Source organism: Anopheles arabiensis, chromosome 2 (genome assembly GCF_016920715.1).
Source record: "Anopheles arabiensis isolate DONGOLA chromosome 2, AaraD3, whole genome shotgun sequence".
Classification (NCBI taxonomy): domain Eukaryota; kingdom Metazoa; phylum Arthropoda; class Insecta; order Diptera; family Culicidae; genus Anopheles; species Anopheles arabiensis.
In genome coordinates this window covers 65,708,720-65,732,442 of record NC_053517.1, presented here as the reverse complement: position 1 = coordinate 65,732,442, position 23,723 = coordinate 65,708,720, and the positions used below count along the sequence as shown (strand labels likewise).

The 23,723-nt window shown below is 38.3% G+C and overlaps 1 protein-coding gene across 3 annotated transcripts in view; it reads right to left on the bottom strand.

Moving 5' to 3' along the window:
* Window positions 1-296: 296 nt before the first annotated feature.
* LOC120893353 (G-protein coupled receptor dmsr-1) overlaps window positions 297-23,723 on the bottom strand; it is a 63,834-nt gene continuing 40,407 nt past the window's right edge. For 2 of the 3 annotated variants that reach the window (XM_040295170.1, XM_040295169.1), the window contains 6 exons: window positions 11,269-11,734; window positions 9,351-9,519; window positions 7,217-7,343; window positions 4,755-4,949; window positions 4,441-4,659; window positions 297-2,447 (listed from right to left, as the gene is read on the bottom strand). In XM_040295170.1, the coding sequence (XP_040151104.1) occupies window positions 2,126-2,447; window positions 4,441-4,659; window positions 4,755-4,949; window positions 7,217-7,343; window positions 9,351-9,519; window positions 11,269-11,661 (1,425 nt within the window). In that variant the 5' untranslated portion in view covers window positions 11,662-11,734 and the 3' untranslated portion in view covers window positions 297-2,125. Of the gene's footprint in view, window positions 2,448-4,440; window positions 4,660-4,754; window positions 4,950-7,216; window positions 7,344-9,350; window positions 9,520-11,268; window positions 13,842-23,723 lie in introns of those variants that run through there. The other variant, XM_040295171.1, reaches the window with a different exon arrangement.

The window sequence follows — 23,723 nt, the reverse complement described above, 5'->3', positions numbered from 1 at the left end:
CCATGTGGCCGCTTAGTTTGCGTAGTGCGTAATCCGCGCCTGTATTATCGTTTTATTTAGTGCCGTTTTATTAACGCTTTATTTTAGCCATGCTGTCATCGATGAGCCCACAAGATGAGGCAGCGGTCTGTACACAACATTTATCAAACGATACAAAACGATAATAGCAAGCAGAACCAAAAGTTAAATGGTAGTGAATCAATTGGAAATACCACACCAAAAATTATAATCGGAGACAAAATAATGAATTTGTCATCATGTTCTAAACAAAATAAAAGCAAACAATTGTTCCTTGCATGTATAGATAATTTTACGCCTCTTTACGCAGCATCTTGGCAGCTACATTTCAAAATACAGTGACTCTTATTCCTTCGTACACCACATTCCCTAGTATCTTCGTCTATATTTTGACTATATTTGTCACAAAATCGCACTACTCTGTTAAATGCAAAATACGTTCGTCGTTTTAAATTCGTTTTTCACTAATTGGAATCGATTTTTGTTAGGATTTCTCTTGAGTTTTTTTTTGTTTGGTTTAGCTTAGTTTCTAGGTTTACATATTACATAAGCTCTAACTAGGACATCCATTCATTGTTTGCATTTGGATGTGCCTTTTACAATTCTTATGCCATTGTTGTGCCGCTTTGCATTTGGTCCTACAACGTACGCAACTAGTTAAAAAAATTCTTGATAATAACATGAAAATTTGGATTTTGTTTTTGTACGATTGACATTAGTATTCATTTTGCAAGGTCATTTCAACCTTTCAAAGCTATAAGTAACTTGAATGACATTTGAATATATACTTCGATGAGTAATAGTTCAATTATCACGGATTCTTATCGTTAAGTTTCTGAAGTTGTAGCAATTACTTTGAATTAAAACATGATAATAAACATTATTCTCGTAACTCAATACAGAAAATAATTGAAATGGAACGATGCTATGAGCTTCAAAGTGCGCGCACATAAGCACACCGGTTTCACATTACTTTGGTCCAGAATCGTTACGATCTAAACGCAGAGCTAAAAGTGTGGCGGGTTGCATAACCTTTTCCTTCCAGCAGTTTCCTTAAATCAACATAATAACCGTAATGGTGTATTCGGGCCACATGCGACGAATATCCTAAAGAAGGTTTGGGGCTCAGTGGACCTTGCACAGGATATTACATTCAACAGTGAGCCTGCACGAAGCAAACATTTCTACACACCGAGCAACGTCGGCTTCTTTTCTCGATGTGAAGTTGGTTTGCATTGTAACGGTGGGTTTTGACGATTGTTAAATAATTGCTACAACTTTCAGATTGAAACCATCCTCGAGACAACTCGATTCCCGGGAAACTCGAACTTAAAATGTCAATCGCAAATCACTACGCTGCATGCTGATCAGGTTTCAATACGATTATCAATATAGACTTTTATTTCTCTTTTTTTTTCAAAAAAAATAATGGTTCCCTTTGCATTATTTCTGAGTTTGCATCAAAAACGATTATCACTCTATGAACCGATGCACATGTAGTTTAATCTGATGAATTAATCCAACCTTAGTGCTCTTATGCTGTACATCTTCTATCGCTGTTTATAATTCCTTTTTATACTTCTTACCAACAGGGGGAAGCCCTGTGTACAATTTAACGAGTATTATATACACCTTAGTCGTATTTTCTTGTTCGTTTTGTGTTTTGGTTTTTGATAAAATCACAACTCCAACCCATGGCTAGTAAATGGTTACATTAAAACCATGGTTACTTTATCCTGATTTTTTTCGTCTAGCCCATTCAGCAGTAAAAATCGCTCTACAATAGGTTCATTTTCTAGGTATTCTACGTCTATGAATACTGCAATCGGCTACTGTTGCAGCAATCGCTTGTGTTGCAAATACTGCATTGTGCACTTCGTTACTTTTAGGATGGTAATTTTCCGCAGACTTAACCTACAAAATTCGTTTAGCAATTGAACCTAGCGATAACCTTTGAACCATCCAGCTGTACAGCAGTGTCACGAAAGCTCTGGCCCTACAAAGGGCAACTATGACAGAAAGGTGAAGGTACTTGGTGACCCATCGATCACTCAAGCTTGGTGGGAACATTACGGAAGGGAAAGTGCATGTGGCGGGTGTGACACGATCAGACACAGGTGGTTGTGATGCCGGTCATGCGTGTAATCTCGGCCCTATGGGTTGGAGTTTTGAAAAAAACCGACTTGAAGCTCGTCCGGAACTGTTTCGACATAAGCCCGTACAGCACGAATCCGATGGCAGCATTGATTAAGGCTAGCAGGTCCATCACCTCGCCGAAAAGGCCGTAGCAGCGGCGGAAGAAACACTTTTCCAGTATACCACTCATTAGCCCCAGAATGCCCTGGGGAAATTCGGTGAAGAGAAAAAGCAGTAGCACCGCCACTAACAGAGTGGTTGTCCGATCTGCCCGACGATCCGTTCGCGGGGGGCTGGGCCATGGAAAAAATATGTTAAGCAACAAATTTTAATACTTAGATATGTGAATTATGTGAATTATGACCAAAGCGTACAAATAGAATTTTTCCTTTACGTAAAATATTTAGTGCTGATATGAATGTGACTCATGGAAGCATTAAAGAGGAACGTTTCAAACCGGCATACCAAAACAACTCAAGAGAACAAATACAAAACTTGCTAATTGGAATTGCGTTCCCGTATCTTATGTTGTCCGATTTGTATTAAAAATCTAATTGAATGAAATTAAACGTATTTCAATTTAAACAACTAAACAGAGTATTCCATAAAGTGTATTATCACGGACACCAAGAGCCAAACGTGAACGCTTAAAATAGTATCCTTCAGGGTTAATCGTTCGTGAAGATTATCAAATTCAAAATTTAACTCGAAAAAAATACTATTAATTGTTTGAATGAAATGTTTTCAAAGTAATCGAGGGTTTAGATTATTTACTAGATTGTATTAACGAAACTACAGATACAAGTTTTTTTTCTTGATTTCGCAAGTGTAGCAACATTTAACGCAACCGCAACAAATGGCAGAACAACAGCATCAGTTGTTTACGGAACGTTATCACGCTTAAGGCTACCTTCACACTTTATGTGACAAGCGCATTACACAATATCACAAAGGGCTTTGCGGCTTAAAGCAATCATTTAACCACCGCCTATAAACGTTTTCAAAGTAATACACACAACTGAAACTCGAAAGAACAGAGTTAGGTGAAGTTTTCGTCCCTTACAATTCCCGTGAAAAAGTATTGTCAATTTTTTTTCTAAATTTGATAAACAAACAATTTTTCAAGCTTTCCATTGACCTAAATCCGTTCAAACACATGTAGTTGAATACTTACTTGAAGCCACAATACTGGAATTGTGATATTGTGTACCGTGCCTGTGATATCAAGTGCGAAGGTTGCCTTAAGCATGATGACGTTCTGAAAACAACTGATGCGCTTGTCCTGTCAAATGCTGCAGTTGCGTTCAACGTTGTCACGCTTACGAAATCAAATAAAAGCCCTAGATTCAAAGAATAGATTCTTCTTCTTTTGGCTCAACAGCTGTTATCGGTCAAGGTCTACCTGTACCACTTGTGGGCTTGGCTTTCAGTGTCTAATTGATTACCCCTCCCCCCTCCCCTCCATTGCAAGATAGTCAGTCCTACGTATGGCAGCACGGTCCATTTGGGGCTTGAACCCATGACGGGCATGTTGTTAAGACGTACGAATTGCCGAATGTATCACGAGACCGGCTTAAAAACCCTCTAAATACGGCCAAATAATGTTCTTTAATTCAAGCTAGGTAAACATTTAAGATTCAATTATTGGTTCAATTCGGTAAAAACATTCACTAAGCCAGATCGCTCGAATATGAATGCTCCGGTATTTTACCTCATCTTTTACTTTGTTCTGTAAAAAGGTATTTTGTGATAATTTTTCCCTGTAGCTTACAAAATGTGGTCAACAAATTAGTAAAGTTGTCAGATTTCTGTAGCTCATTGAGCTACAACTACTTGTATACAAAAGGGACAAATGATAGAAGTTTTGTTTACTTAATGATTTAATTCTTGTTCAAAGAACGAGTCTAGACAACAAAGTTAGTTTCTTTATGAAAGGAACATTTTTGAAAAGAAATACAAACTATAGCTGAACTCAAACGAACCCTAACCGTTACCGAGTTACAAGGAACAAAGCATACCTCATTAACTAGCAAAAAGTTGTTTTAAGAATTTTTGAAAAGCGAAATACTTTTTCCAGCTGTTGAAAAGTACTTGATGCCAAAACCATCAAGTTTGACCTTTCAGATTTTGGACTGGCGCTACATTGCCATTCATTAGTTAATTTGTTCCTTTACCAACACTTCATGCCGCACCTAAAGAAACTATGTATTTTTATTACAGCATAACAAAATGTTTACGAAAAGTTTGTTTCTCAGATTTATCACCTGCCCTTACTATCATACTTACCGATTTCCATTGCTAATCGGAGGTAAAACTCCACTGCTTCCACCTCCACTTTGTGGCGTGACGGAGGAAGCTCCATTTTTCGAATAATTTCCCCCTTGCTTCAATTTCAAGCGCCGTTTGCTTGCCTTCCAGAGTACCTGTATAAGTACGCAGCTGATGACGGTTAGGATGGTGCATGGAAGCAGCTTGATAATTACCGAATGGATCCAGAAATTGTATCTATACGGGTAAAGCATGAAATGGCATGAAAGTCCTCAAATGCTGTAGAAAGAAAGATTCAGGACAGTTCAGTTTATAATTAGAGTGCAGCTTACCGATAGACAATTGTATTTTCATCCGTATCCAAATGGAACAGTATCATCTGGGTGTCGCCGTCGAAAACGAATGTCTGTCGTATTGTAAAGACAAAGTACGTAGGAAAGCACAGGATTGGTGCCAAGATGTAGCACAATGCTATAGCCTGCCCGTAGTTTGATTGAGCATAAATAGCGAGCGAACCGTGTGGATGCCTGGTATTGAAACAAAGAAGAAGATAGCAATTGAGTAAAATTGGTTGGAAAATTAGAGCATTGTTAGAACAAGAATACAGATATCACGGTTTAGCTTCGGTTTCAATTGAAGGTTAAATTTATGGATAATGGTAAACGAACATTGTTGTGAGGTGAGGTGTGAGGTGTACACCATTAGATGAGAGCCAAGATTATTTGTATTTCAGTAGAATACACTTTTCTATAAACTAAGAAAGGGCCCGTCCTCTTAATTTGAAATTCTTTGTTTCATGCCAAATGGAAACATACAACATCGTCGGATTCGCTTTCAACACTAGGTTTACGGGCGTTTCTTAAATACCTATCTCTACGGACATTCGTCAATTTGACGGGTGGATAAAAATACGTTTTTAGATTGGTTAAAATCATAAAAAACCTGTTTTATTAAAATTATTAATCGTTTCACTTGTTTTGTTTTTCATAAATAAATACCTGCACAATGCTAATTTATTGTAATAGACGTTATTGTTTCAGCGAACACATGAACCGATATCTTTTCAATGCCACTTTTTGCCCGATTTCCGAGGGAGTTTCGAAAAACACGATAAATAGGTTGACCAGGATTTCCGTTTGAAAACACTTTATTTAGATCATTCATCAAGATGTTATGTATGATAATAAGCGGTTTATCGTTCTCTTTCATTCCTTTATTAACTTTTATTGAAAAAAGTTATAATTCAACTAAATAAACTAAAAGTTGATTAACCCATCCGTCAATTTGACGGGTTCCGTAGAGATAGGTATATTATAGTATATTACGATAAAATTACGAAAAGTAAAAATCAGAATTAAACAAAAGGTATTTTTATTGTAGTATTTCACTTGAAAGATTAAATTCCTTCATATTGACGGGTTCCGTAAACCTAGTGTTAATAACGCCATGAATATTCGAAATACAGAGTTTTCCAGGAGTTCTTATAAGTGTGGGACACTATTGACTCTTTGTTAAGCGAAATGAACTTAATGTAATGGGAATTGGACTCTATAGCACCCTAGTTCGACAAATGCAATACGAATTCCCAAGGAAGCTGTCCAAAAAGGATGCCATAGAGTCCAATTTCCAACAAATGAAATTCATTTCCAAAAAGAAAGAGTCAAGGAAGTGTCCCACTACTATGAGAACCCCTGAAAAACCCTGTAATACTAACTTTTTTTTTATTTGATATAAATCTATTCAAACAAAAAACAGGAGCGCATTCAAGGTAAGGCTAAAAGGTTTTAGATAATTTTGTAACATATAACCCTTGTATCCATATACCATTATATCCATAGATCTCAGTTGCACCATACGAGCAAAACAATTAGGCATCTGCAAATGACAATGACTAAGCCAGCTACTGGCCATCAGCAACGTGCATCAGGTGTTTTGTTCTTACGCCGAGCAGCATCTCTAAGCTACAATAACTGCTTTAACGAGCAGCATAATACTGTTCTTAACAACACCATTAGTTGCTTTTTGCTTCACCGCTATTTCTTATGGCACAATATGTACTATCATCTCAAAACTGGAAAAGGAATGTAAAGCACCGTCCGCAGATGATGCTGCTAACTGCTATTACCAGTACAGGCGCATGCTATTCGAAGAAAGGGATGACATCAATTAGCCTCATTCGCTCGGTGTGAAACGATTTTATGGTGAGAGCTTTTGAGAAGTAGGGCATCAAACATGGTTCAAAAATTTTTGTAGCAAATGGTGCTCCTTTCATCTTTGTTGCTTCCGGAAGATTCTGAAACACATCCGTACCTCTGTCGCGAGACAGTTTAGTATCAATCTCAAAACATATTTTCAGAAAATTCGTTACGTTGAGAAAAGGGTCACGGACATATTTATTGTATGTTTATGCCAGAAAATTTGAACTTTCCATCCTATCTATCTGGCGGTTTGCGGTCAATTGAGGGAAAATTACATTAAAGAAATAATCAATTGCCTACAGCCTTCGACCTTTTTTAATGCTCTCTAAAAAGTGAATCACTAGTATAAGCCTTTGATGTTCGTGTAAAAATAGCCTAAAGTTGATGGCTATCTACAACGATGCAAAAAAGGTATCGCTTGAGCTAAGACTGTGATACTTCGTGAATAAAAGGTAAACGAGCATTTTGATAGAGTTTTGGACACCCTGCAGAGACGATGAAGACTTTTATCAACACGTGTAGATCCATGCGACTGGTTTATGTTATTCCTGGTCATGAATAATGGAATGAGTAATTAACTCTGATAATTAACTTACTTGATTGCAATGTATCTCCAAATTGCTAGCGTAACTGTTAACAGTATTGAGATCGTATGTAATATTTGAGTAAAATGCATGTGAAACATTAGATAAACGGCCCAAGAATATGGGTAGTCTCGACGATCTGCGGAAAAGAAAGAGAAAATTATTTTTTTAACTTGAAAGAATAAAATACATTCAAATAACATTATTAATTTATAATAATTTAATGTAATCTAACCAATTAAAACTCAATATACATTTATGTGCTAGTAACAATATTTTACTTGATTACAGATGATCTACAAAAATATTTGGGCTTTACTATTAAGATAATTTGGTCAATGCGCATAGCGTATTTTCCCATCATACATAATAGATCCTACGATTGTGACTCTCTTAATTGGCGAGGATATCCCTTAATTCCAATAATCTTATTCCTAATCTTATATCTCATATTCCTAATAATCATATATCCTGTACGTCCCAAAAAATGATTAACTTGAGGTGAATTTTGAATAAATTGCAATAAAATAATTTGCCATAATTAGTAACGGGTTGACTCGAATTATTTTGTTCTATAGTTTAGTTATTTGCTGTACATAGAGTACCTAATTACGCTTGTTGTAATATGATTAACTGATGTATTTGTCTTTAGCAAAAATACAATAGAAAGAGAAGAATGTTTTCTCGGAAATCATCTTTTATTCTGTGAGACTTTGTCTTGCAGGCTCACTTTAATGAGAAAAATCTACATCTAAAATCATGGGATGAGATAATTAATTCATCAAACTCGACAGATGTTTTATCGTTTTCGATATTTTCCTCATGCTCATGCAAGAACCATGTTCCTCGAGGCAGACCCGAGGCATTTTCTTCACCACACTAATCTACTGTTCGGAACGATTCAATGGAAAGAACATGACAAGCATATCATAATAATAGCTTTCAACGGAAAGAACAGCACTCTTAGAGCTGGAAAGTTATAATCTACACAGCTAAGGAACGTAACATGAGACCGTTACAGGAAATGAGCCCTATAGGCATCAGACATCTGTTGCTTTTCATTGTTGAGCATCATTCAAATTGTCTATTTATATTATCTGGACATTAGATTAGAAGAGCAAAGAATTTTGAATGGATTTGACTATCCTTTAAATGTATCGTCTTAACTTTCTTATTTTTTGTTTTATTTGGCTTGAGAAACTTAGTCAATCTAGATCGTCCTTTAGCTCTGAATCTACGAAATTGTTGTTGTAGAAATATTTGTTAGCCAAATTCCATCGACAAAGTGGTTTTTTGTAATAAATGGATTTATGTTGCCACTGAACGTATCAAGAGTTTAACTATCTATGATTCTATGATATACTTCGTTCTATTCATTCAATATTTCAAACCATGACGGGCATGTTGTCAAGCCGTAACATACAAAATACATTACATTTCATTCATTTATCATTGTCATGTTTCCAATTCATTTGCCATGTGCCGCCGAAAATTGTAAATCAATATATGGAAATAACACTAGGACAGCTGTTGTTAGAGACAACTGTGCTGGTTAAAAAAACGAGCATTACTAAATATCTGTTCTCTGGTCTTATCATTGAAATGTATATTTCTGAAGCACAAGGGAGTAAAATGTAAAGTTGTCAACAATACACTGACATGTATAAAAATGTTCTCCAAAAAGCTGTATCATGAAGGATTTTAAAGCTTTGCCCGTAGGGATACGGTTTGTTTTGTTGATAAGCATAAGTGTAATGTGTTAAGATGGATCGAAATGCGTATCTACCTAGAAAATGGAGGCGCATTGAACCGAAACAAAGAAAAGCGTTTGTTATGCAGCACTCTAGACAGGTTTTCCGAGCGATTAACATTAATCCTACTCACGTCGTTTTATGAGGTTTCGTCACACCCTACATATATTCGAGCCAAACGATTAGATCTCTTAAAATATGTAATAGGTTGCAGTTGAAACGTGAAAGACTTCTTAAAAACATGATTTAAGAAACATCACATTTTGTTATACAAAGCATAAAAAGAATCTAATGAATCAAAACGCTCATTGATCGCGTTGAAAATTTACTTTATTCGTGCTCGGTTTTACTGAAATGTTTATATAGCGGGATTTTTTTTAAATATAACTACTCACCTGGAAGTATAAGATACATATAAAATGCGAACGGGATGTACTCGAGCATTACAAACATGTCTGTCACGGAAAGCCATTTTAAAATACGATTTATCGGCACTTTGGTCATATCCTTCCTAGTCAGCACTACAATGTTGAGTATATTGGCTATTGTGCCAAAGAAACATATCTGAAAAAATGGCAACCAAAAGTATGATTGATGAGCATTTAAAATTATTCCGTTTCTCAAACCACACACTCGGAATTCAAGCGTTCCTGTATCATTATTTAAAAATAGGTCAACATATCACACCGATCTTAAATACTATCTGACCACTACATTAGCGCTTCGGAAATAATTGTACACGCAAATGTCGAACCAAATTCCATGAGCGTCCGATGTGTTGGTAGCATAAATGCACCATTGTTGCGGCTGATGATAATTTAGATGAAAATCAACCACCCTCACCGCAAGCGCAATTTGCATTACCTCCGTCGTCGCATGCCAAAAAAGTTCCACAGTAATTGCGTTGGTAATAAAGTTTACTACTGAAGTTTAATCGGCCTTGATTTGTAGGAAGCTTTGTTTTGAACCGTGCACACACACAGATGAAATTGAATGAATTTCTACCGTGGTTGAATTATGCCCATACAAAAAAACAAATTCTGTTCCGAAATTATCGTGGGACAAATATTAGCCAACGAAAAGAACATCATCTTTGTTTAATGTGTGCGAAAGCATAGCGAGCGATTTATGCTAAAGTGTGTGTCTGTGTGTGGATGGAAAGCTAAAGTGTTTGGCTTCTACAGAAACGGGCGGCATGAGATTTTACTTTTGCTAACCATCCCGAGGGCTAAAAATACGGAAAAGAAAAGCTGCTTTCCAGACAGGAGTTCCTTAGCACACGTGTTTTTATTCCCCAAGAGTGCAGGTAAACTTTGTATGACATGTATGACAGAAAGACTTATGTTACTGCATGCAATGTTGATCAAGCCGTCTACTGGTAGGAACATTTTAACTTTCTTTGTACATTTTTTTTTTATTTTTATTTTAAGTTAGATGAGTTTTGCAGTACAAATTATTCTTTACAAACGATGTCAACCATGAATGTTCTTTCCAAATGCATTTTCAAATAAACAAATAAAGAGCATTGGATATTCTAAAATGTAACGAACTATTGCGATTCAACGTAGCGAAAGCAAAGATGTATTATGATAAAGAGCAATTAACACATAAACTAAATGAGAATTGATATTAATGCCCAAAGATGCAATAGTGTTTTCTTGCATCTATGTTCACAAACACACAACATGTGACGACAAGATGAGAAGAGGGGTAAACATCAGCTCGGATACAAAATTGCTCGCTGCTTTTGCCCCCCAGTGGAATATGGATTACCAGAGAAGTAATCATAAAGGCAAGATCTGTGAACTATCTGGAGGGCAATACATCAAGTGCTTTTGGCAGGGATAGGAGCTCAGCACATTTCACTCGGATCTCAGAAGTATATGGAAAAGGGAACCACGTGGGTCTCTTGTCTTATTATGCAAATCTGTTTGCTAGCGTTTTCACCATATGTACATTCGTTTGGCCCTGGCCAGATGGCAATGAGCTTTGGGATGGTGCCAACTGAAGCCAATTACATAGTATATTCGTTTAATGAAAAACATTACGGTGTAGTTCCAGGATAATTTCATTCCACGAATAAAATAATATAGATAGTTACAGTCAATCGTTAAATCGGATATCATGCTTCAATGGTCATTTAACGTTATTAAGCAAACCCATTTTCCCCCATAGGTAGCCCAGGTTAAACGATTGTCCGATACGTCTTCACTAATATGGACAGTTTGGCACAAGCATTGACGGGTTTAGGAAGTTTTTCGTTCACTAGGCGGTGTAGAAACTAATACAAAAGGAAATTAATCAGCAACTTACCACAAGTGAAATGTAGCCATGTAGCAATTTGTACTCGAGCAGTATTTCCCGAACGGCCCCTTTACAATAATCGCTACAGTTGGTCGCTTCCACCTCGTCCACGTCGGCATGGTCCGGAATCGTTCGGTTTAGGAAGTTCAGGGATTGGAACACCCTTCGCAGGAAGTCGTTCACATGCTCCTCGGTGATGTTGTGCTCGGTAATGTTCTGATACTCGAACGCATGCAGATAGTAACTGGCTCCGGTTTCGTCCATGTTGAATCGCGTCGCGAGTATGTAGAGTAACCGTTGTTTAAACTCGGCGGCGTTCAGCACGATAGCCCTGGCGGAATCGTTGCTGTAGATGTAGTGCAACCATTCTAAGACACGTTCTTCCACACACTGGTGCTCCATACTGCCAGGATCAATCAACGCCGCCAGGCGGCGTTAGATCGTACCAACCGTTCCCGAGGTCTGAATCCATTTTCTGCAAAGAAACCCATCCCGTATGCACCGTGGTTCGGTTGAACGAATATCACAATCATATGAGACCACGATGGGAAACAGGATTATAATGAAACAAACTGTTAGTAAAACCCTCACCAGGGGAATAGCTTTCATTCGCGTATCAGCGAACCGTTGGGAATATGTGCTGAGCCAGAAGCAGGATAGAACATACATTTCGTTCACTGTTACTATATCCGTTTTGAAATAGGTCAAGAAACCCAGTGGTTGATTTCAGCGAACCCGATTAGCACAAGTTTGGCTCTGCTGTTAGGAAGTACTTTTGATTCAGCTGGCTGTCAAATCCTCTTTTTTGGAAGTAATCGTATTGACATGCCCTTTCGTATTCATAGCTAATCCGAGCGTGCAATGCAAATACACAAAACACTTCTTAACAACGCTTGATTGTGGGGTTTGAATAACGAGAGGTGACAAGAAGACATGAAATTGGCAGAACCATAATAAACTTGGCGCTCGGTCAACTCAATTCAATTGGCTTCAAAGTGCTGGATTAAAGCTGGGACTCACACAATCAGATCACAGGATGCTGGAATTTGAGGGTTTTAGTCTATGCATTTAAAGCTCCCTATAATAAGCCAGCATGGGAGCCACCATTTCAAACGAATTGAAAAGAAATGAAAATGTAACGATTGAAATACCACAAAGAGAGAGAGAAAGTGTGAATTCAATTCTGAAAGAGGGAGCGTGTCAAACACTAGGATAATTGGAAATCGATTTGAAAATTCGAAGAGTAATACAGATTTTGCATTGGCGATATAAATTGATTTTTTTATGTATTCTGGTAACAATTTCACGCGAATTGGTTTCACAAATTTTACGATACTTTGTAGCACAAGACAAATATACGGGATTATAATACGAATCGATTCATTGATTAGCTTTAAACTACCGATAAAACTAACTTTTAACGTAGATGGAAAGCAATACGCTAATTTAAGTAAATAATGAGCATTTTACTTCATATTGCATGGCGACGGAGATGTAGTAGTATTTTTTTAAAGTTCTTATTAGATTATTACTGCTTATTATTACTTATTACATTACAGCAGAAATAGCCTTTTTTAATTGATTTGCACATTGTTTCGCCTGGTGGTCCTCTATCCTCTAGGAGTCTTGGGCCATCTGAATGAGTGATGCAAACGCTCTGGGCGTGTTTCAGCGTCACATTATTATTTTCACATGTTTCAGGATACAATTTATCTAAAGACCTTTTAACGCAGTCTTCGCATTCGAAACTCTGTAATTCTGTATATTAAAAAAAATGGTTTGACATATTCGCTACTGATGCTCGAGACGCTTGATAAAATTTCAGCTCTTTTTAACAAAAAAAAAACTTAGACGTCATGAACCTAAATATAATTGCCATACAGCAATCTCCGTAGCAAATCGTCACTCCAATGGGACAGTAGAGGATCAGTAAGTTTGTATCAAATTGGTACCCACAACCTGTGATGTGTTAAACCGCTTAATACTGCCCCAAAACATGTTGTCTCATTTCATATGAACAGCGTTTCTAAATTGCATTTTTACTTGAACAAAAAAAAACACGAAAGGAAACTTTACAAGAAAATCAATTTCGTTTTTCCGAAATTGAAGGTAAGCAACTATGTGTATATATGTTTTCCTATTTTCGAAGCACACCTTTTCGATAAGGACCGTTTTACATGAAATAACAAACATCAAACGGATTCCGCCCTGCGTTCAATACGCGACATGCAATTGAACCTTAGATCGTTCGTGAATAGTTCGCATGGAAACCTGAAGCAACGCTTTTCCTTTTGCCATGATACAATTTACTTTGCACGCCAACAAGTCAAACTCTCGCCCAGGCCCAGCTATTTATGCATGCCTATTCCGCTTCTTTCGTCGTGCTTGGTATGAACATTTCTGTTGATTTTGGATGAAGGGAACGCACATTGCAAGGAAAGTAAATATAAACTATCTAAAACATGCCATGTCAATACAAAGTTTAGTTTTTATTATTTTATGTGAATGCATATGCATATAAAATAAAAAATATGCATATAAAAAATGCATATTCGACGGTTTGTGCATAGGGAAAAAATCACAACTATTTGGACGCCTTACATATTTGAAATAATATAATTGAAAATGTTACTTAAATAATACATTTATGAGTGTCTGTTAACCTTGATATTGAAGGAACAGAAATGTGTTCGCATATGGAGTTGCCAATAACAAAAACCAACCTTGCACCAGCTGGTTAGATTGTATACTAGCGTTCTAGAAATAAAAATGTATTGTGGCGCCACGAATGTTAACGTCGCATGGTAAGACAAGTCACGAAGGAAACACAAGTTCTTTGGCTGTTGTCATTTAACCCGAAGACTGTCTGAATGCATCCATGCGTGACACACAATAAAAGGAAACAGAAAATTGTCGTTCAGTTTTACCTTTTATACAGGTTTTTCGCCATTCCTTCGAAGAACCAAGCGGTGGTGTATGTATTTTAAAAGCTCAATTGAATGGAAACTGTTCCGGTTATGGTGAGATTTCCTCAATTTATGTACTATGATGGAGATGAACGCTGGGCACCGTTCGTGTAGGGCATGTGGAAGGTGATGGAACATAGTTTATTTATCGGTTCGTAAAAAAAATGACGGTTCTGTTCTAAGGTTCTGAGCCATTTCACCCACAATCAAGATGGAAGCAAATTGTCGACGAAATTTTTGGCGCAATTTCATCAAAATTTTATTATGGTTTCATTGTAACAGTTGGTTCAACGTCAATAAAAACCACGGTATGTGGAGGAGATCCTGACGATGGCAAAGGCCGGCTGGATACGATGGCTGAGGCATGTTATGAGGATGCCGGACTTGAGCTCCACCAAGAAGGTGTTCGACCCCCAGTTCGACACAACACAGAGGAGAACAGCGAGTTTATTGGCTAGATCAGGTGAAGCAAAACCTGTCGGAGATCGGGTGTCTACATGGATGGGAGGCTGTAGCGAGGGAATGAGCATCCTGAAGAATTAGTGTTGACCGGGCCATGTCACGACGACGTGAGCTGGCTAAAACAAGAAAGAAAGAAAGCGACAGAGATACACAGAGTGCGTGAAAGAGTCAACGAGTTTACACAACTTTTTGAGGTATGTTTTTTTTTATTGTATTTTTACTAAGCTTATCGCATAATTTAATCAATATCTTTGATTGTTTCAACTAAAAACCTTCATTTTAATTTTATCCACAGCACAGTGCGCATGGTTGGGGGCAATTTAAATGGAATACGAAAAACGACCGTATACATAACAGATGGTTACCGGGCCTCACTGAAAAAGTCATCAGTTCTCGGTAAAGCGGAAAGGAAACAAAATCCTTGTTTTTGCACCATGTGTGGTGTATAATGAGTATCGATAGATGACAATGTAACAGTAAACTGTAGATTGCATTTATAAAAAGCTATATAAATATCAACCTTCAATGCAATCTACAACGCTGATTTTATGTATTTTAAATTTAAGTAACACAAAGAAAACTATATAACCTGTTAGGCAGTCTAGCCTTGCTTATTCTTGAATTAGTTTTGAAATGAAATGAAATATAATAACTACACAGTTTTTGCCATTACAAAAACAGAAGTTGGTCTTACTCTCCAAAAATTTTCTCATACGAAGAAATCGAATTACAATCGATTTTATATGCGTACTTTGAATCTCATACAAAATATTCCAAATTACTGTTCAAATAGTTTTTGCAACTTTCTAGACGAGAATTGATACTTTATTTGTATCAATTGTAACGTTCTAGGGCAGTGGTCTCCAATCTGCGGTCCACGGAACACTTGTGGTCCTTAAGAGGCGAATGATGCCAACCGGCTCAGTCTATATAAAAAATATATGTTTTAAAAAAAGAAAAGCTTATTATTATACATATTGTGCATTTTTGTCCCCACCATTAATATTACATTTTCAACAGGTATGTCTAGAATAATATTAAAACATATTTTTGATCAAAAGCTTTGAATTAAGACGAAACATGTATGCTCTCAATGGATGTCAAAAGTATCGGAAGTTCCGATTCGGAACCTATGAACACTCCCCCTGAAAGTCCACCATGTTATGTGAAAGACTATACTATGATGTTGGGCCGGTCTGGTGGTATAGTCGTCAACTCGTACGACGTAACAACATGCCCGTCATGGGTTCAAATCCCGAATAGACCGTGCCCCCATACGTAGGACTTGACTATCCTGCTATGGTAACAATAAGTCACTGAAAGCCAAGCTTACTTCACTAGTGGGTACAGGCAGGCCTGTATGGCAGCGGTTGTTGTGCCAAAGAATAAGAAAAAGTTACTGTGATGTAAAGAAAAATGTCTACGATGAAATATATCAATAATCAAATATAAAATGTTTAAAGCGACTTTGTAAAAGTGAAAATAAAAAATTGATTTTTCTTGTATTTTGATCGCTATGAAATAAAGTAGATATGAGGCGTTTTATTTATCAAATGATAGACAAATGAAAACAATAAACATGCATTCCGATAAAATTTACTTCACGCTATCTCTGCTCGCACTTTAATACATTAGCTGCACATAAAATACCGACCCTTGTGAAGAGATGTGTTTAGCAAACCCTCATTAGACGGATTGATAAACCGCCATCATCGTTAAATCTATTGCAGTAAAGCATAAAGTGCTACCAATTCAACAATATCAACTACCTGCAGTGTTGATGGGAATCGTTTCATTCACATAAAAATTTAATGATAAGTGCCCGTGCCCAGCTTTTCGAGTACGTATCAAATTACCTAAATACTTATGTCTATACACGTTTCACGCTGATATCGTGTTTGATTCAATGGAGCAAGCTGTAAAATTCAAAAGTTAATAAACAGTATTAAACCATGGATTTTTATTTTGAAAACTCTCAAAATTGGAATATGCTTAAGGCATGCAATTGTTGCTTTTTATATAAGATAATCTTCAGATATTTGTGTAACTATAAAATTGTCAATATTTTTTTATTCACTCTGGATTATTCTTTTCACATACATCATACAAGAAATTATATTATTTACCACCTTTTAATATTTTCATTGCTATGATTAATGTTCCAACTAAAATTAAGTAATTCTTTAGTAATAATTGTTTCCATCTACAAATAATACCAGATATTTTGGACCATTAGCCGTTCGCCTGAGAAAGCTACTTACCTACTTACTTATTTTGCGCTACAACCGCTTTGCGGTCTTGTCCTGATTTAGAAATGTCCGAAACCGCTCACGGTCTCGCGCCTTCGTCTGTCAATACTCTGCACGATAGTTTAGGCATCGTCGTTTTATCGACTCCTTCATTGCCCATTCACACAAATGGGACCAAGAATCCTTTTGAGCATCTTCCTCTCCAACGCAGCTAAGAAAGTTTCGTGAGATTTAACCAGTGTCCATGTCTCAAAGGTGTATGTGATTAGCGGTACTGTATAAGTGCTATATAGTGCCAGCTTCGTCCGTCGCGAATGGTTCTTTGAGGTGAACTGATTTCTCAAGCTGTAGAAAAACTGATTGGCAGCCAACATTCTTGCGTAACTTAGCTTCCATGCAATTGTCGTTGCTGACCTTTGGCCCAAGATAGGTGAATTGTAGGACGACTTCAAAAGTGCGATCACCTATCTGTACGTCACGCCTATGTAAGTTTGAATTTGTTGTTGGTACGGTCGTTGATTTTGCCACCATTGGTTTGAATTTGCCTTGTTTATAAGCAATCCAAGGTTTTCTGTTGCCTGCCAGACCATCGTATGCCAGAATCTGGGTTGACTTATAAAAGATGGTTCGCGTAGTCTCCACCCGCGAGTCGCGGATGGCCCTCTCTAACTCCAAATTGAATAGGAGACAAACAAGCCCGTCCCCCTGGCCCAGACCCTTGGTGGTAGCAAAAGGTCCTGAGAGTTTTTCATCCACCTTCACCTGGCAAGTGACGTTGGTCATAGTCAATCTAACTAGCCTTATCAGTTTGGCCGGGATTCCAAAAAAGCTCATAGCGTCATACAGTTTTACCCTGGCTATGCTATCATATGCGACTTTGAAGACAATGAAGACTTTGAGTGTCGTTTTTGTATTCAGCCATCTTCTCCAAGATCTGCCGCAAGGTTGATTTTCCGTTTCGGAATCCTCTTTGATAGTTTCCCATTATCTCTTCATCGTGCAGGACTAGATGATCCTGAAGGATCAGGGAGAATATTTAATAGGCGGTATTCAACACCGTAATACCCCTGTAGTTGTTGCAGTTCAACCTGTCTCCCTACTAGTATATGGGGTATATGACGACGAGATTCCAATCACAAGGTACCGATTAGCTATCCTACACCTCAGTAACAATTTGATGAATATCGTTTTTTAATCGTGCACCTCCATTCTTGACCAGTTTAGCTGCAATTCCGTCGGTTTCGGGTGCCTTGTTATTTTTCAGCCGACGGATTGTCTTTTGTGTTTCCTCTATGCTATGTGGCCCTATCTGCTAGTGGAGCCTCTAGTTGTTCGTTGAAATGGTCGTTTAGTAGTTCATTAAAGTACAGAGCCCACCGCGATAGGACCTCTTGCTGATTACTAACCAGTTATCCATCCTTGTTGCGGCAGCCTGAGGAAGCACTCCTCCCCAAAGAATCAGTAGTGAATACTATGAAGCTGAAAATAGTTATAGTACCAGAACTACAATATAACATATACCTCAGAGACATGGAAACAGTCTAAATCTGACGTATCCCTCTGAGTCAATTTAGAGAGGAAGATGCTTCTAAATTTTGGTCCTCGTATGTGAGGAAGGATAATCAAGGAACCGGTTCAACGATAAGCTATACGATGTTAATACTGTCGTGCAACGTATTTAGCTCGCATTCTCAGCTCAGTGTAATTTCTTGAAAACCGTACGATTATCATCTAATGTCCTTTTGTATAATCACAGTATTTTGGAACACGGTTCCATTATCGTTCAATAGTGCGGAAGTTCGCTGACCCAAATACTCCCGTAAATTTCAGATTTTCGGATCGCATTGAGTTCGCGCGTCCTGACCGCCATCGCTCTTGTTGCTGCAACGACAACCTGCATCGTTCCCGCAGAATGGCCCGTATTTGCAACGCCTGCACCATGGAAATTGAGGCATCTATCAGCTGCTGCCTGTGCGACTCTCCATTTCATCAGCGCTGCACTTCGGTTCCTGCTGATCTGTTCCAGCGCATTTCGGAATATAAACAAATACACTGGTGCTGTGTTGGCTGCAACAACGTATTTATGAATCCGCGCACCAAGTTCGTAAAAGATGCAGCCATGCAATCTGGCTTCCAGGCGGCAATTACAACAGTAGCCGAAAGCATCAAGACCGTTATGGAGCCTTTGACTAGTGAAATCAAATCTGGGTTTGCACGGTTGAGCCAACTTGATCTAAAAACTCCACGTAGCAGTCACCCTCCCAAAAAATTCGTCGCATAAATCCATCCAAACGTTTGTTTTCTGATGTCACTAAGGACAATCACGCATTGTTTACATTCGGTGCTACGAGCAATCAAAGAAATAGCCAAAACAACAATACGGAGCGAATTGTCGATATTCAACGCAAAACTCATGCACCACCTGTAATAACTGGCACAAAAAAGGATATAGCATCTTTTCCCATCAAAATAGTTCCCGCTCATTCAACGGTGCAAAAATGCGCGCTGTATATTTCGGCTCTCCGATACAACCAGTGACCAAATTGTACAAATGGTCAAACAAGCTTTATCGATTGATGATGCTACTGCATACTGCCTTATTCGCCAGGGTACAAATACAGCGACACTCTCATTCCTGTCATTTAAAGTGTTAGTGCCTTTATCACTACGTGACAAGGCTCTTTCCCCCGACATGGCCCCTTGGCCTGTCATACGTGAATTCATTGACTACCGAAATCAACAAGGTGCAAATTTGTCTACAACCGCCAATGGGTCTTCCACCCCTACAACTTTGCCTACGGTGCTAAATATTCGGTCACCGCCACTGCTGGACCACACAATTTTATCGGCACACACTCCACGCACTTCACCAACACCGTAGACCCACTAATATTTTCCGGTATTCATTTCACGCGCATTGCACACACTCACAGTCACACAAATAATCCTGACATGACTCATGAATCGAGGAACACTGGCGCTGAAACAACTTTAGTGAATGTTAATTGCACTTACCTGACGAATGTTCTTCCAGCAACAAACGATATTCTTTCTGCTGAGGCAGTGCTTGACGAAGGGCGCACGCAGCTTGATGATCGCGAGACCAAAACAAACCATCGCCATAGAACGGACACTACACTCACACAATCGCATGACTATCATGTTAATCCTACAGGGGTCGCCTGCCGTAATAATCAAGGACGAACAATAACGAATAATGACCTTAGCATTTATTACCAAAACGTTCATGGACTACGCACTAAACTTGAGGATGTGTACATTGCTTCTAGTGAGCTTGATCATGATATTATTGTTCTCACAGAAACATGGCTTGATGATACCATACTTTCGCAGCAAGTAATCTGTGACAAATACGCTATCTATAGAAGCGATAGAAATGCTAATAACAGTGCCAGACAGATAGGTGGTGGTGTCCTGATTGCTGTTTCCAAACGTCTCAAATGCCTTCCTGTGCACACCAATATAACGAGTATCGAACACTGCTGGGTTAAAATCCTGTTGCCTTCAAGTAAAATATTTGTCGGTGTAAGTTACATCCCTCCTGACCTTAGTACAAATACTGCAACTATGACTGCTCTCGACGAGGCTCTTGATAGTGTGAGTGTTTCTATGAACGACAACGATACGATGTGTCTGTTGGGTGACTTCAACCAACCAATGATCTCCTGGCGTGCTATCGATAGGCACTATGAACCCGCGTCATCCATGCCTGGTCAAAATCGCTTTTTGGATTTGATAAATTATCATTGCTTAAAACAAATCAGTGGCATAGTAAATGACCTAGGAAGGCAATTGGATCTTGTGTTTGTTTCAAATGATCTTGAAGATAGCGTGCCTGTGCAGTCAGTCTATGTCTCCCTTGTCGCGATTGTTCCGGTTGATAACCACCATCCACCATTGGAAATCAAGCTGCAGTTTTCCCACACTAGTTCAGACGATAATTCCGGCGTAGTCTTGCCTGGTGCTGTATCTGCTTATAATTTTGCCAGAGCTGATTTTGTTAGCATAAAGCAAGCGTTGAGGGACACTGATTGGACTGGACTTCGAAACATGGATGTAGAAGCTGCTTCTGAATACCTTACGTCAGCAGTGTCAGACATTATTGAGCAATTCGTACCTAAACGAATATTTACAAATTCTCAACCATGGTGCACTAGATACCTTAAAAGGTTAGAAAGAATGCGTCGTTCTGCGTATCGTATATTCAGTCGTACACGCAATGAAGCCGATAGAAGCAATTTCCTGGAGGCTGCAAGAATCTTCAAGTTTCATAACCGAAAACTGTATGCTAATTACATTCGCCGTGTCCAGATATCCATTCGGGCATGTCCAAAATCATTTTGGAACTTTATGGACCGTAAGATGAAACGTACTTCCCTCCCATCATGCATGACACTTGATGGTCGATTGTTTACTGACACGCGAGAAATATGTAATGGTTTTGCTGAGCTGTTTGCGCGTAGCTGCACGAGCTTTCCCGAACAAAACCAGAAGGTAGAGGAAGCGTTACGTTTCGTGGCACAAGACTCCGTTGACATTTCTTTGCCTTCTTTTACTATCGATGATGTTCGTTCAATGGCTTCAAAGCTGAAACCCTCCTTAGCCTCTGGACCCGATAACATTCCGGGAATAGTTATCGTATCATGCATCGATGAATTGGCTTCACCACTAGCATCCATTTTTAATAATTCACTTCGCACTGGTTTCTTCCCTGACCTATGGAAAAAGTCATGGATATTTCCCGTTTACAAAAAGGCGACAGAACTTCCATCTCAAATTATCGAGCTATTTCGATGCTATGTGCTCCCAGTAAGCTGTTCGAATTATTAGTCCATAAACATATAATGCATGGTGCTATTAACATATTTACACCTTTGCAACATGGCTTCCTACCTGGACGCTCCACCGTCACAAACCTAGTGCAGTTCTTGCATTTTACTTACAAGCAGCTAGACAAAGGGTTCCAAGTAGATACTGTTTACACTGATTTTCACTCTGCTTTCGATAGCGTCAATATCCATACCTTGACTAGCAAACTTTTAAAACTTGGTTTTCATATCAGCATAGTTAGGTGGCTGAATTCGTATCTGTCGCGTCGTTCAGTACGTATTAAGATTGGAGATTGCATCTCTAGTGAATTTAGCAGTCCTGGTGTTCCTCAAGGCAGCATTTTAGGGCCTCTATTATTTAATCTCTTTATTAATGACATTGTTTACGCTATACCTGACTGCCCGGTGCTACTGTACGCAGATGACCTTAAAATGTACTTTCCTGTGCGTAGTACTATTGACTGTCTCCGATTACAAGGCTTTCTTTCTGTTTTTAACCTTTGGTGTTCCTTAAACTGTTTGTCACTCAATGTTAGTAAGTGCTCGGTCATTTCGTTTACTCGTGCGAGAACTCCATTATGTTTTAATTATATTCTGTCTGACACTTTATTGCCTCGATCTGAAACTGTTAGGGACTTAGGCATTATATTAGACACGAAACTTGTTTTAGACAAACAATTTGACGACGTAATTGCTAGGGCTAACAGGACTCTTGGACACATAATTGAAGTAGCAAAATGTTTCATGACCCTCTCTGTTTAAAATCACTTTACTGTTTCCTTGTTCGTCCTTTGATTGAGTACGCTTCAGTTGCTTGGTTTCCGGAGCAAGTCACAAATTGAGAGGTTTGAGAGGATCCAGCGAAAATTGCAGCTATTAAGCGGCTTCCGTGGAGACATAACGACGTGCTACCAGCTTATCATACGAGGTGTCAGTTGTTAGGGCTTGAAACTTTGGAAAAGAGAAGAATGGTTGCCCAAGGAATTTTTATGTTCAAACTATTAACTGGAAAATCGATGCACCTCTATTGCTAAGTCATGTAAATTTGTATGTCCCTACTAGACCTTTAAGAACTCGACAATTTTAATAACTGACTTTCGTTATCGTCTTTTCTGTGCTAGGGATCCGTTGTTATTAATGTCCAAGAATTTTAATTTATTTTCAAATTTTGTAGACCTGTCCTTTAGTGTACCGAAATGTACTAGCGTCATTTGAGATTGCATTACGTCTAATTTTAGGAACACATAGTTTATAAGACATTAGTTTTAATTGTGTATGTAGGCCATGGAGGCTCGATACTCTATAATAAATATAATAATGTTAATACTGTCGTGCAACGTATTTAGCTCGTCAGACTCCGGTGATCTGGTCATATTATACTCGCAGAACCGTACGATAATGCTCGTAATGTCCTTTTGGGCAAAAGGCCATATCGTGAGGTAGGCCCAAGTTGAAATGACCAGATGGTGTGGAAGCATTCGCGATTAAGGCCAGGATAACGTTCAGATAGACGAACGCTTGAGATTGGCAGCTTCACACACGTAGCAGGTATAGATAGCAGAACAATTGTAGAGCCAAATAAATAACTGATAATTTTCGAAGGTAAATTACATACAATCCGTATAAAAAGTATTCGTCTAGTTGAATAGTTTACCGGAAAAAGGCGAATTATGGCCGCAATACGTATGGGGCGATAAAAATAATGATGAGGTTTGATAAAGGGACCATCAATACACACGTACTGCTAAAACATAAGCATTTAAATAGTGCAATAGCAACCAAAATACATAAAAAATTAAAAAAAAGTCGTTTGATGGGCGCGCAAAAAGTATTCGTCCATCTAGCTTTTTAATTAGTTACGCTGGACAAACACTACGTAGAAGAGAATTAAATTTATTATTACCAATTTGCTGGTGACTTTCTCCTAAAATAATGCA